Source organism: Schistocerca piceifrons, chromosome 5 (genome assembly GCF_021461385.2).
Source record: "Schistocerca piceifrons isolate TAMUIC-IGC-003096 chromosome 5, iqSchPice1.1, whole genome shotgun sequence".
NCBI classification, from domain to species: Eukaryota; Metazoa; Arthropoda; class Insecta; order Orthoptera; family Acrididae; genus Schistocerca; species Schistocerca piceifrons.
The window spans coordinates 390,798,572-390,814,012 of record NC_060142.1 but is presented as its reverse complement, the minus strand read 5'-3'; the positions used below and the strand labels follow the sequence as shown (position 1 = coordinate 390,814,012).

Below are 15,441 nucleotides of genomic sequence, written 5' to 3'. Positions count from 1 at the left end.
AATCCACTTTTTTGTCCTGATTTTTGACCTGTAGTATGCCATGTATCTATCACAAAGATCAATGCCAACCATATTGCGATTATAACTTTTGATGATGGCTGGTTGTTTGACACCAACTTTTGCTTTCTCTGTATTACACCATCGTATGCTAGTAGCCTCTGGTTCACTCCCTATGCACGAGGATAACAAAGTGACAGATTTATTGTCCTTCCATTTGAGGGCACAAATTTCCTGGTCCTCCTTTACATATTCATCCCATTGCCCCCGCTGTAGCCTCTGATCTCTCTTGAACTTAGAAGCTACTTATTTTATTCTATTGGTCATCACAGTTCCTGTTTGAAATATATTACTGTCTAGTAAAAGCTGAAAATATTTTGAACTGGCAAAAAATCTGTTGCTGTAAATTACATGATTGTTATCACTGGACACAGTTCTAGCCAGTACTTTGAGTATACCCGCTCTCAGGCGATGTTCTTTTTGATCGCTTTCAGGAATTGTTCCTTTGCCAGTGTATGTATCAAAATTAAGGACAAGTCCATCTGATGATGCCAAAACAAAATTGTTGAGGCCAAGTGGATTTAGTTTGGAAGGTACTTATGTCCACATATTACACCTCCCCGTGAATGGAGTCGTCTGTTCATCCACAGACAGGTGCTGAGACCTGGATAAAGGAATACATTTGTTTCTAAAAGCATCAATTACAGGCCAAACCTTTCAGAGTTTGTCTTTTGTGTCATGATCTTCCAAATTATTTACAAAATGCAGATTATTACATAATTTTTAGTGTCTATTTCTTGTCATGGTTGATGATACAAATGGAATATCAAGTTGCATATTGAAACTTCCTGGCAGATTAAAACTGTGTGCCAGGCCAAGACTCGAACTCAGCCTGGCACACAGTTTTAATCTGCCAGAAAGTTTCATATCAGCGCACACTCCGCTGTAGAGTGAAAATCTCATTCTGATAGTTGCATATTCCAGTAAAGTCTTGCCTGGGGCAATTTCAATGTACCCATCAACATCTCAATGTCGACAAGGGACAAAATTTTGTTTGTAACAAGATTTTTTGAGTTTTGACAATGACATAAATTAGTTTGTCCTGCAACATTTTTCCAGAAATTTTTATCAAAGTACTCGAAGAAAAACTGAAGGGTTTCTCAGTTCACCATCTGTTTGTTCTTCAAAGTTGTTGTAAGAAGGCTGTTGCTATTACACATCCTGCAAACAAATTGTGCCACTGAAAAATAGTGATCTAAATCAAGTCAGATGACACAGAACTACACCAATGTATTGCTTACTTAGATAGCATTCATCTTACTGGATGACAGTGAGAAGATGAAGCTGATGTCCCAGAATTGTGTGCATCATTGTTAGATGCAGATGCCTCAGGAGTAACATCCACATTGCGTGCTTCAACTTCAAGCACACCAATTCAATCAGTTGAAGTTGGAAGTCCATCAACAGGATCTCCATCTTTGTCTGACAAGGAACTTAAGTCACTCGTCTCAAGTAGTTATATAATTTCATCGTCTGTCAAAGCTGAGAAGAAAATTAAGTAAAGTGAAGGTAACTTTTGGAGTAACTGGTAACTGTTGAAAGAAATTAAAGTGAAACTAATACCAAAAGTAAAAATTTTAGAGCTTTTACCAAGATTAGAACCCAGGACCTATGTATTACAAATTCAGCATGCTACCCATTACACCCACAAAGACTTTGCTCCTAAGCTACAGTGTTAGTAGCTAAACTTTAAGACTTTAATTCAGATTACATTTTAAATTACAATTTTGCAATGAGATCAGTTTTAGCATTAGTACCACTACATTCTGTGAGCCAAGACCTGATGTACACAAATGTGTAGTTCAAAATTCAACAGTTGATGATTGTAAAACTACGAAACTATCATTTTAACTGCATGCACATATCACTTCCTTGATGTCTTGTTTGGAGTAAGACATGAGAAAAACAGTAATACAATTCAAAAACAAGTATTGTAACTGAATTTATCTTTCTCATGTGTCGCAGATGACACCACCCTTCAGATTGGAAGTTTCACGATGCAAGACGACCCCAAAACTGACTTGCGCATGAGCTAGTGGCAAAAACAGAAACCGCATGATGTGCACAGTCGTGCACATCAGGTCTCAATTCAAGAAAATGACACTTGGCAGGATGACACTACAAAGACCTGATGTGCACATATGTGTACATTGGGACTGAAGAGGTTTTAGTTGACATAAGCCACCACACATTAAAACTATAGTGTAGCATATAACTATACATTAAAGAGGCCTACAAAATAAGAACAATAAAAAGGCAACCAGATCTAACAACAGTAGAGAGGGAACGAGCAGAGAAGTGAAGAGGGAATAAAGAACAGAGGTGAATATAAAAGTCAGAGCCACTGACATCTTGGAATGAAATGACAGAGTATATGCTACTGAAATTTGAATACAAGATCACAACGTTGTTCATGCATGGCACATCAATGTACTGGTATGGCAGCGGGGGACTAAAATCCCTATTCTTCACATATATCATCTCTGGCGAATCCTTGATTCCCTCATCTTTAAGGGACAGTAGTAGCTACAGTCTCCCTCAGCTGACTCAGTTTTGATCAGAATATGCTTAGAATAATGTTATCTTCCCGCTTGCTTATCAACTGACTGAATGCTTTTCTACAGGATTTAAGGAAGAATTTGTGCATGCAGTGACAGCTTGAATCCGTTATCCACTTATGATGGATCCATTTTCCAAAATATCTTTATGGCAATTTGCTGCAGGAGTAATATATACTGTTACATCATGGACCAAATGTGGGGAAGGAGAACATTTTTGTGTAGAATTATGTATGAAATGCATATCTATAGAATAGATAATTGCTTTTGCTAGTTGTGACAGGTCCCACTGAAATGTTACTCGCAGATTTGACATTCCTTAAAGATGCTTAATTTTACGGACATTTGTGCTGCTGCATGATTAACATTATGACTGAGTTGCCTTGTGTGTTGGCACATATTTTGATTCATTTCTGGATTGCTTTGTTAATATTTTGTTGCAGCTTTCCAGTGTGGTATTAGTCTGGTTTGGGGAAAGATTATCTGGCAGACTCTGCTGAAATGATTAAGACAGTGGAAAAAAATGATTAAGAACACAGAACAATTCATAATACAGCCTTTTATGAAGAGATTCCATTGGACGACAGTGTAGGCTGGGTGACTTGAAAATAGACACATTTTACATGGAGTTTGTGTGTTATATGGACTGCAAGTTCAATGACTTATCCACTTTTCTGGTATGCACCTTGGTTAGCTGTCATATGGTCAGTTTAGGGTGCACCTTTATCCAGTACTGTTCCACATTTTTGATAAGTTTTCTTGGACTGCCCTCCAGTTTAATTCCGTTACATGTAAAAATGAGCAGTGTAATCTATGGCTCAGTAGGTTAAGTGAAAGAAATGCTCCTGGATATTCAAAATCGGAAATTACAGAAAAAAGAAAATCTTCACAAAATATTACGTCTGTATGATCAGGTTACATAAGTACAGAGGTTGTTCATTTGTATCTCCTTAACTGAATCCTTTCAGATTTCACAGTTTATATTGGTCAGGTGACATGATCTGTCAGTGACCCCAAGAGGTAGCGAGGGAGCAGAATGAGCTACAACTAAATCCACATCTATACTCAGTAATCCAGTTTATGGTGGGAGGCAGAGTGTAAATTGTGTACCACTGTCACTTCTTCCCTTTCCTGTTCCTGTCACAAGGAGCCTGCACAAAGAACAACAATTGATAAGCCTCAATGTGAGCTCAAATCTCTCTAGCTTTACTTTCATGGTATTTCTGTGAAATTCACAAAGGAGGAAGCAATTTATTGACTGAACCATTCCTTTTTACGGTCCAACCCACACCAACCCACTCATCTCACTTTTGAGGAACGGTAGCAGTTGTTGCAAGTACAATGACTTTATCTTCAGTTCATATAAAGGGTGTTACAAAAAGGTACAGCCAAACTTTCAGGAAACACTCCTCACACACAAATAAAGAAAAGATGTTATGCGGACATGTGTCCAGAAACGCTTAGTTTCCACGTTAGAGCTCATTTTAGTTTCGTCAGTATGTACTGTACGTCCTTAATTCACAATCAACATGTGTGGGCTGACAAGAATCCGCACGCAATTGTGTAATCACATCAACAACACAGATTTTCTGTGAACGTTTGGGCAGGCATTGTTGGTCATGTCTTGGTTGGGCCCCATGTTCTTCCACATACGCTCAATGGAGCACGTTATCATGATTTCATACGGGATACTCTACCTGTGCTGCTAGAACATGTGCCTTTACAAGTACGACACAACATGTGGCTCATGTACGATGGAGCTCCTGCACATTTCAGTCGAAGTGTTCGTACGCTTGTCAACAACAGATTCGGTGACCGTTGGATTGGTAGAGGCGGACCAATTCCATGGCCTTCACCCTCTCCTGACCTCAACCCTCTTGACTTTCATTTATGGGGGCATTTGAAAGCTCTTGTCTACGCAACCCCGGTACCAAATGTAGAGACTCTTCGTGCTCATATTGTGGACGGCTGTGATACAATACGCCATTCTCCAGGGCTGCATCAGCGCATCAGGGATTCCATGCGACGGAGGGTGGATGCATGTATCCTTGCTAACGAAGGACATTTTGAACATTTCCTGTAACAAAGTGTTTGAAGTCACGCTGGTACGTTCTGTTGCTGTGTGTTTCCATTCCATGATTAATGTGATTTGAAGAGAAGTAATAAAATGAGCTCTAACATGGAAAGTAAGCATTTCCGGACGCATGTCCACATAACATATTTTCTTTCTTTGTGTGTGAGGAATGTTTCCTGAAAGTTTGCCTGTACCTTTTTGTGACATCCTGTATAGGCAATAATTTATTTGTTCTGGCATTATTAATCTGATGAAATTACTGAGAGCAGATTGTCATCTGCCATACAAAGATTAAAGGTTTTCATATAGAATTTTCAAGTGAGTAAATTAAATGTGTTTCAAAGTGTCCACTCGCTGAGAAATTGCATACCAAAACTGGAAGATTTGTAACAACAATACAGGCAACTATAAAAACATGCTGGAAGAGATTTATTTATTTATTTTTCAAAAATTTGAGGAGGTAGCACATGCAAATGCTTTCAATGTCACTAATATTGAAGAAGTTACCCAGTTCTTGGTCAATTGTAGCTCAAGAGGGACATGATTCATTCATGGAATTGAAGTTATTAGAGAAAGAAATCAAGCTTTTGACAGAACACATGAAGGATGCAAATAATAGGTTCAAAATTTTGGTCATTGTATATTTCTGAAGTGACAATATGAATGTTACATATTAACATATCCGAAAATGATGCTAGTAGTTTCACACATAATATGGATATTTAACTTACTATGGGAAAGAACAAAGTTGCCTAAGTAACTCTCACCGAGCAGCTTTTCAGCATTATGGCACTTTTTGAGGTGTGTATATTTTGACTGACAACTTTTCAGGAAAATACTTCTTGCATTTATCATGCAGGCACTGGGTATATGAAATCATTCTCAGAAGAAGTTCTGGGGAAACGATGAGCTGTTGAAATACAAGTCTGTCTGTATCAATCCTGAAAATTACTGTTAAAAAATTCCAAACTGTAATTTGACATAAAATGGCCAAGCAACAATTGGGTCAAGTGATGTATGCTAACTTGAATCCTGAATTTTGTATCAGGGAACAGCAACTCAAAAAATATACTGAATTTTTAGAACTAACTGTAACCTCTGTTGTCGAAGCGTTACCTTGTGGAGCATATTTCCATGCCCTAGGGGTGATCCATCACGCGAAGTTAATGGCAAATGCTATTTAACACTTCAAACTGTTTGTATTCTGAAATGAATCTTAAATACCACTTCAAAAGGGGACTGTAATTTGTCATGTTTGTATTTTCCTAATAATTGTGCATTTAGAAGCAAAAGTCTGTGGCCTTTCTAAACCTAAAGCATCAAATATTAATTTCAGTAATTTTTCAATACTTTACAAAATATCACACACTCTACTGTGATACCTCTTCATTGTGTTATGTCCTTAACCAAGTGGTGTACCAAGGTTGTGATTGATATGCACACACTGGGATAACAACTGTTTATTAACCATGAACTAAACTAACTGAAGTTTCTGAGGACAAATGTCCACACAATTTGATTGCAATTGAAATGCCAATCTTTGATGATACCTAGATGGTGCTCACTGTGACAAAGTCCATGAATGGCGTAGTGGCAATTTGCATGGAGGTGCCATGGAAGAGTAGCGGCATGTTTCCACAAGGCTATGGGCTTGTGTACAGTCCACCCATGAATAGCCAGGTGCGATACTGCCATGGTCCCAAGAGGCAGTAGATTGTAGCAGTCCAAAGACAAGTCTAGTGAAGTGGGTCACAGTGAAGGGAGGTATTTCTCAAAATTGGTCCTCTGCTAATGGATAAAGCACCTTTTATGATTACCAGTTTATGTCATCCCATGGCAATGTGAGTACTTAAAATGTGGGCCAGGATGTGGCTTACTATTCCTTAACTTGAATCGTCTTCATAACTGCTACAAGATTGCAGTTTTGATCACCGGTTAATAATTCTGTTTCCTGCAATTACCTTGCACAGCCTGCTATATGTTGAAGGCTTAATCATGTTATCGAAGAACTCATTCAATGTGTTTAGTTAGCACTGCTAATATCATAACCATGACTGAAAATTCTTCCTAATTATTTGGAAAAACATATATGATTGTTCACACAATTCCAGTTATATACAGGATGTGAAATATTACAACAGAGAGAAACCATAACAGGCAAGTTCAGTACCAAATAATGGATACACTGATTTGGCACATAATATTTACCAATTACCAATCTTATTATTTCAATTTGAGTAGCCATATTTCATTTTTTTACAGTTTTTTAAAGACGATTAAAATTAAATGCCAACAATGACTAAATTATTAAACTGCTTTCTACATAGCAGAAGTTACCTGTTTTGGGTAGTTGTTCTCTTCTTCAGATAGCTACATATAAGTGTTATGCAACAAATTTAGCACCATGTTCTTTCTTGCTCTGTACAGACAGACACAACTTGATTTGGTTGTGGTAGTTTTCATGGACAAGAATGGGATAACTGATTAGAAATCCAGATAAAAAAAATTGCCAACTTAGGTGCAATCCTGTTTTGGACACAGCAGACCTTCACTGCACACCATTTTATATCAAGCCAGAGCATAGTCACAACATCTTACATGCACATTACTAATGCTTCTTTCATTCTTACCCGTGGAAATTGCCGCAATGCGAAATGAATTATCATTTATACAGCAAAGCAGCCAACATGTTACTATTGTCACACTCAGTGTCATGTGTCATGTACATATGCATGAATGTAGCTGTTTGAAGCTGGCCACATGTAAACGAAATCAGAATAGTTTGAATTAAGAGAGTAGTTCCACAATAACAGTTTCACTGAGACATGTATGCACAAAACACAAGTGTGGTTATCTATAACATACAAGGCACATAGTAAAGTCTCTCTTACTTGACAGAGCAACACAGGCAACCATTTCTGAGCTCCAACCACTCTTCATATAATTCGCCATCCTGCCCAACAGAGACACTCTTCTCTAAAGCACTGCCTGTAAAGATACAAACACACAAATATTTTAAAATCAACTATAGTACAGATTTCCTTTGAATGACATCAGCTACTGGAACTTTACATTTAGATGGTAAAATATCGAAGAAAATACTAAATAGAAGGTGTTACAAATGACATACTTGTTCTATATCAATTGCTACAGTCTGAATACATTTAACTTCAGCTTCTGAAAAACACTGCATATGGTCTATGGATTATATGTGCAGCTGATCTCTCCCACACTTTTTCAAACATGAGGTTGCAGTAGTGACAGACTTTTCTGGTCCTACACTGGATGCCAGCTATGTAGTGATCCTCTACTCCTACCAGCCAAATAGGTTACGTCACAACATTGGAAATAAAGGTGACAAGTATGTAGTGTACAAAATAAGCTGCAATGATTGTGATAAGGTTTATATAGGACAAACCAGAAGGAAATTCATGGCAATGTTTAAAGAATACTCCTACGAGGGAGAGGCAGCGCAAGGATGACACAACAGTCAGACACTCAGAAACATCAATCAGATAAATGAAAGCATGGAAATATTAAAAGTATTACACAGAACCAGAAAGGCATATGGCTTAAACATATTGGAAAACCTAGATATTTTTAACCACAAAAAACAGATATCTAAAAACAATTTTGAATGACCTTTTGATATTTTTTGAGAACAGACAGTACTGACTGTGACGTGCTCTCCTGTTGGTGACTAGGCCATACTTCATGTCACTTCTGCTGGGCTGGCAGAGCTCCCACTGGTGAGCACCAAACAACCTACCTCAGGGAACAAGCTACTGCTGGTTCCACAGAAAGGAGATGTCTACCAAACTATTTTAATTCAATAACTATATTGTTTTATTCTCTACAATACGTTTATAAGTTTACAGATTTTGGGTATTGTTTGACTACATTTTAGTTCACAGCAAACAGCTTTTCATTTATCAGATGCCTGCAATTATAACAATAAGTGCTACTTTTATAATCACTGCATCATGATAAGGTAAAAAATATATTTAATACTAAAGTTCATGATGCTGTTACATAGATATTATTGTGTAGCACTTTAAATGAATACTTGTGGCTTGTTTAGAGAAGTAACTGGCACCTTCTGAAAAGCTAATTTCACAAGTATGGAATTATACTCATTTAAATCATTTTTTATAATCTGTCTGTGAATGTTTATATTTTACAGTGAGGTTGTCTTTTTATAAGTATGGAGAAAAAATATACACTTATATAAGTAATAATATAAAATTCAAAGGTAATGTCCCCAGCACTAACGCCAACTATCAACTAAAACTTATGAATTTGAAAAAAAATTTGAATTACGCTATTAGTTGGCACCCACTTAGGTACAGGTTTCAGGAGTGACAGAACTTTCTTTTATAAGTTCTAAGCTTTTCGGTGAGTGTATCTTTAAAAATATTTTTTAACTTTATTAGTTATTATCTCTTGTTAGCTTGTTGTTGTATAACAAATGCCTGTCTCTAATTATGTTCCTTTCATCTTAATTGCTGATATCTGATGATGGCAGTGGCCAAAACATCGTAAGAAATCAAGAAATTTTAGTAAGCGAACTAGACTTTTTTTTCCAGAAAATATTCACAATGATCACAGACTCATAAAGAAAATTCATTCCCTTTATTAATAAGCCTTCATTGTCTGCCTCGACAGGGTCATCTCTTGGGTTGAACTCATATGTCTCATACCGAGGTCCAGCACCCATTCAGTGTTTTGAATAATCAGCTAACAATGCTGAATGCAGACAACTCAAATGACTACACGACAGAAATTTCTGCTGATCAGTAATATCAAACAGATAATTATAAGCCAATTTCATGAGTGTGCTATTGTTTATAATTGTTTGGCCTCCCCCTTCTGTACCGTCTGGAAAATCAGTATTTGAACCAGAAGTAATACATTATTCTGGTGATGGTAAGGAGTGTTATTGACTAATCAGACTTCTAACTTCCTCACTCTTTATTGGTAATTCTCTTCCCTCCAACAGTTCATTAGATTTCACCTGTGTGTCTAAATAAAACACCACATGCTACTTACATTGGTTACCAGGCTTCACATATCTTCTCGTGTGAAAAACACGCTTTACATCTAGTATCACCTCAGGCAATACAGCACTGTGGGCAGTATACAACAAATGAAATAGCAGGCTGGACTTTGACTGCACTTCACAGCAGCTAGTATCCTGATACATACTCTCACTAAAAACAGTTGTAAGCAGACAAGGGATGCAGCACGTCACAACTGACCTCGACGCCAGAAAGTCAAGCAATGGGCAAGTACCGAGGGGAGAAATGATGTTCGTTCCACAAGCAGCCAAAGATTATATAGCAAACTTGTGCAGAAAGATTTATAGGTGTCTTGAAAAAGGCATGTATCACATTACTCATTGATAACATATTTCAAACAGCGGCCTATTGAGTTTTTCCATGTGTGGTTACATTATAAGTGACAGTTTTTGTTTTGGCCACGAGATACTTAACGCAGCACCACAATGATTTTGTAATTGTAAAGCATAACACATCTGCAGGCTCTACGCATCCTGTCATTTACAGCTGCATCATCACACTATAAATTAATATCACTGCACAATAAATTAATAACAATGTCAATTTTAAACACTACAAATATATTAAAACTGACACACTACAAATGGGATAACTGTACAAAAGCCATCTTACAACTTATTTCCAGTTTTACAGTCATTACTTGGTCATATTCTCTTCCATTCCTACTGCAAGTAAGTCACTGTCAGGACATTTTCCTATGCATACCATTGGTTTAGCACTTTCATTGGCCACATGACAGTCCACAAAAAGTCATCTATGAAATGTTCAGGATTAACTCAACCACAACTGCCTCTTTTATCAGCATACAAAAGCTTTTTCACTGCCTTTAGCTAACATTAATGGTTTATTAATAATACTGTGGAAATAAGGAAAGCATTCCTGTTGTGTCTTTAGGATCAGTATATTCAGCTCTGATTTTAATTTTGAATTTAATTTAAATTGGTCCTTGATTTCTCACAATAATAAAAAAAAGACAGTCTGCTGATTAAAAAGGTAATTAATTTGTTAGTAGGTTATTAGACAACTATGAGTCTTCATCTTTCAAACCATTTACAAACAGCTTTGAACGTAACTCATCACTCTATAATTGCAGCTAACCGTTGTAAAATGCCATCTGTAGCTGGGAGTCACTAGAAAGTTCAAAGTACTGGAATTTGATAAGTATGACACAAGAAAGAATGAAATTTCTAAAGAAACAGAGACTACTGCAAAATAGGTACAAAACACAGCGCAGGGCTGTAGATAGCAAGATGCTGAATGAAATGTGTTTGGCAGCCAAGAGAGCAATGTGTGAAGCCTTGAATGACTACCGTAGCATAATACTGTCAAATGATCTTCAACAAAACCCACAGAAATTCTGATAATGTGTAAAGGCTATTAATGGCACAAATGTTCCTTTACACTGGAAAACCCAGAAGTATTGCCCAACTTAATTCTCATACCACGGAAGAGATGAGTGAAATAGATATTAGTCTCACTGGCATTAAGAAAAAATTGAAATCGCTACAACTGAACAAAACCCCAAAGCCAATGGAACCCTTGTCAGATTCTATACCCAATTGCAACTGAGTAAGCCCTTCTCTTAACTGCAATCTGTCGTAGATCCCTCAAACAAAAATGTGTGCTGAGCAATTAGAAGAAATCACAGGTGACAGTCATCTACAAGAAGGATAGCAGAAATAATACACAAAACTACCACCCAGTATCATTCACATAAATTTTTGTAGAATCTTAAAACATATTCTGAGCTCAAACACAATGAGGTTTCTTAAACAGAACTCTCGAAAACATAGATCATGTGAAACCCAACTTGCACTTTTCTTGCATGACATCTGGAACGCCATGGATCAAGGCAGTCTAGTAGACTTTATTAATGATCTTGTGGACAATATTAATAGTAACCTCAGACTTTTTGTACCTGATGCTGTTATCTACAATGAAATACAGTCAGAGGGGAGCTGTACAAATATCTATTCAGATCTTGATTTTAAGATTTCAAAGCAGTGCAATGGTTGGCACCTCGTTTTAAATGTTCAAAAATGTAAAACTGTGCACTTCACAAAATGGAAAAATGTAGTATCCTAGGAATATAACATTAATGAGTCACAGTTTGAATCAGTAAACTCATACAAATACCTGCGTGTAACCCTTGTTTGGGGCATGAAGTGGAATGATCACATAGGCTCGGTCATAGACTTTATATCTAAAAACAAAGATGATGTAACTTACCTAATGAAAGTGCTGGCATGTTGATAGACACACAAACAAACACAAACATACATTTTTTGTAGAATTTTAGAACACATAATTTTAGAATATATAATTTTTCCATGTGGAATATTTCCCTCTATTATATACATGTCAGATTTTGGTTTATTGCTATAATACTAAGGAAATGCAATCAGTCTACAAAGGAGATTGCTTATGAATCCCCTTGTGATCCATCCCGGAGTTTTGCTCATGTGTGTGGGACCCATACCAAAGGGAACTAACAGGGGATATTGAATGTATACAAAAAAGGGCAGCACAAATGAGAGTCTTAAAGAGAGGGGGAAATTATTCTGAGAGTGTCTACTAAAAAAGTTTCAGGAAGTGGCTTTAAATGATGACTCTATGAATATACTTCAACTCACCACATACTGCTCCCACAGGGATCATGAGGATAAGATTAGATTAATTAAAGCACACACAGAGGCATTTAAACAATCATTTTTCCCACGCTCCATACATGAATGGAACAGAAAAAAGTCCTAATAGCTAGTACAGTGGGACGTACCCTTTCCAATGTACTGCACAGTGGTCCACACGGTATAGATGTAGAGAAGGGCATAGCAAAAGCACAAACATTATCAAAGAAAAGGATGTAGCTGCCAGAAGGGAAACAAAACAGAAAACCATATTTAGGCCTACACTAGATTGGTCAAAACTAAAGGTTTGAATTTGAAGAAGGTATTGTTATTACAGTTGCAAGACAAACACAAACATGCTTCAGCCAGTGCAATATACCAAAATGACCATAATGACCATGTGCACATTGTCAAATAGGATTTTCCTTGTTAAATGCACCTCACACCAAAACTGAAATAAGGATGTGTATCCTTCTCCTTAGTGTCTGCCAAATCTTATAACAAGAAAGATCATTCCAGAAGAACTTGTTGCCAATGAGCAAGGTTTCTGTGCAGATCATGGAAAATACAAACTGAAAAAGGATATAAATGTGGTATTATTGGTCCTCTCTATAATCACATTCCTAAAATAATCTTGGACCTGTAGCAGATGAGAAGATGGAACAGTACCCGACTCTGGGACAGCTGAGAAAACAAGAAAGAAACATGATAATGTGATGTGTTAATTTTGGAACCCCAAATATGTTGGTAACATCTTGATGACTATATCATCTACACTGGCTAGTAACCCCCCCCCACCCACTTTTACCGCAATCTTGCCTGTGGTGACAGACTGATGTGTTGCATAACCTGAGATCTAGATTATGTTGTAAGGTGACAATACGGTTGCAGTTTGGGGAAACCAACACATGTGAATGCAAAACAAAAGTTGTAATAAAGGGAGAGACACGGCCCTACTTAACTCTTACCCCACTGTTACCTTGAACAATCAAGTACATTTATCATTCTTAAAATACTGTATTTATATGTCACATAGGGATATGGCACTTCACAGTAAGCCTACTCCATAGCATCAGTATGTGAAGTGCTAAATAATACAGACCGTTTACAGAGGAGGCATACTGAACATGTAAAACAAGTCAAAATCTTTACCTGTCACTAATACCATATTGTACGAGTTCTTACACAACGTGTATCAGTGTCCTGGTATGATATATGTAATTTTTTCAATGATTTAAAAATGAAGTTGCTACAGTGCTCCGATGCTGATACTTTGATAAAAAGGAATAATACGGACAACGATTGCTTCACAGCATCGTTTGAAAGAACTCAAAGACAGTAGAATTTAACTGTAGAATTCACGGATATATTTCTGATACAAGGGCGTCAATGGAATGCAAACGAGTAAGCCTGTATGATTCCCTTATTTTCATTCTATATTATGCTCAACGAACCATTCACACGCGTGGAGGTTTTGTAAGTTTCTACACGAGGTAGAAATGATGTCTAACGAAAATTTGCCCTTTGCATCATTCCAATCCCAAGACTGGCTTTTGAAATGTTCTATAATACTTAATTCACTTTCCCCACCCAAATCTGCACCAGGTACTTAGACTGATTCACGCGTTGTTAGGTGATAATCAAACGGTTATACAACCGTCATACGAGATAGTGACATGTATATATTTACATATAGTGTTTCTGTTTTACCTTCCCCAAACTCGTTTAAAATCACTGCAATCTTCTTTTCGTGCTGTTCTGTTAAAATATAGTTAAGAAGTGTTGTTTTCCCTGCGCCTAGATAACCAGTTATTATTGTTACTGGCACTGGCTGGAAAACAGCTGGAACTAATTCTGGGACATCCTCATCCGATGATTCCATAATTACTACTCGATTACAGTCTAAAATTTTACAAAAGTTATCACTTATTGACACTTCGTACACACAAATTTTCAAAACATACACAAGTTCGGCATTTCGCTTTTGTTTTCCAGCAAGTTAACCAATATTGCAAGACAAAACTTCTTTCTTTTACAGAAATGTCTTTATTAGCTATTTAATCTGCAACGCTTGATGCTCACACTGAGGGACGATTCTAAATAAGCTTAGAATAAAGTTATCGTTGACGTTCTGTAGAGGAATTTTACAAAGCCCAACAGGTCGATTCAAGGTTATTAAAAACAGAGCTGGGCCCGAAGCGAAGAGGACTGCGAGTGACTTGCGCAGTGATGTCACAATAAGAGCAAACTGCAAAGCGAGGGAGCGGCTGGCGGAGCGAGTACTGCTTATCACTACAATCAGTTCCCACGAAATTCTTTAAAACTGTTGGTTTACCTGTTTAGATATTTGTGGTGTCACCGCCAGACACCACACTTGCTAGGTGGTAGCTTAAATCGGCCGCGGCCCATTTAGTACATGTCGGACCCGCGTGTCGCCACTGTGTGATCGCAGACCTAGCGCCACCACAAGGCAGGTCTCGAGATACGGAATAGCACTCGCCCCAGTTGTACGACGACTTTGCTAGCGACTATACGGACGAAGCCTTTCTCTCATTTGCCGAGAGACAGTTAGAATAGCCTTCTGCTAAGTCCATGGCTACGACCTAGCAAGGCGCCATTAGCCTTACATAGTTTGATAGTTATCATCTAAAGCATGTCTCAACAAGAATAGCGATGTACCACAAGGATAAATAAAAGTTAAGTAAACCCACGATACATTCTTTTCTTATTAGGAGTCCACATCAATATTAGTAGTGGCTGAAGAGTGCCATTGCCAGGATTTCCGCTTATGTGTTGCTGCCACCTTTTGCATTTTCAGCTTCATATTAAGGAAGCGCATGCGAATGGAAAGTCTTGTTCTAGCGTACCGCTGGATTATTTCCGGTGAAAAATCAGCTCATTTAGTTTGGACAGCAGCGATATGTTTTTACTATATTTCTTTCCTTCGAAATACTCTCTAAAGCGTTAAATTCATTAAAATCAGTTCAGACTGTGATGCTTTATGTAGGCAGTCATCTGTCGGAACTGTAAGCCCACCGCGAGATAGG

The 15,441-nt window shown here is 37.5% G+C and overlaps 1 protein-coding gene across 5 annotated transcripts in view; it reads right to left on the bottom strand.

Annotated features, from left to right (window-relative positions):
* The window catches only part of LOC124798621 (COBW domain-containing protein 1-like), a 524,248-nt gene extending 509,477 nt beyond the window's left edge, over positions 1-14,771 (bottom strand). For 3 of the 5 annotated variants that reach the window (XM_047262097.1, XM_047262101.1, XM_047262098.1), the window contains exons 1-2: positions 14,105-14,352; positions 7,581-7,677 (exon numbers count right to left, since the gene is read on the bottom strand). In XM_047262097.1, coding sequence (XP_047118053.1) covers positions 7,581-7,677; positions 14,105-14,276 — 269 coding nt within the window. In that variant the 5' untranslated portion in view covers positions 14,277-14,352. The other 2 variants (XM_047262102.1, XM_047262099.1) reach the window with 2 other exon arrangements.
* Between the last annotated feature and the right edge of the window lie 670 nt (positions 14,772-15,441).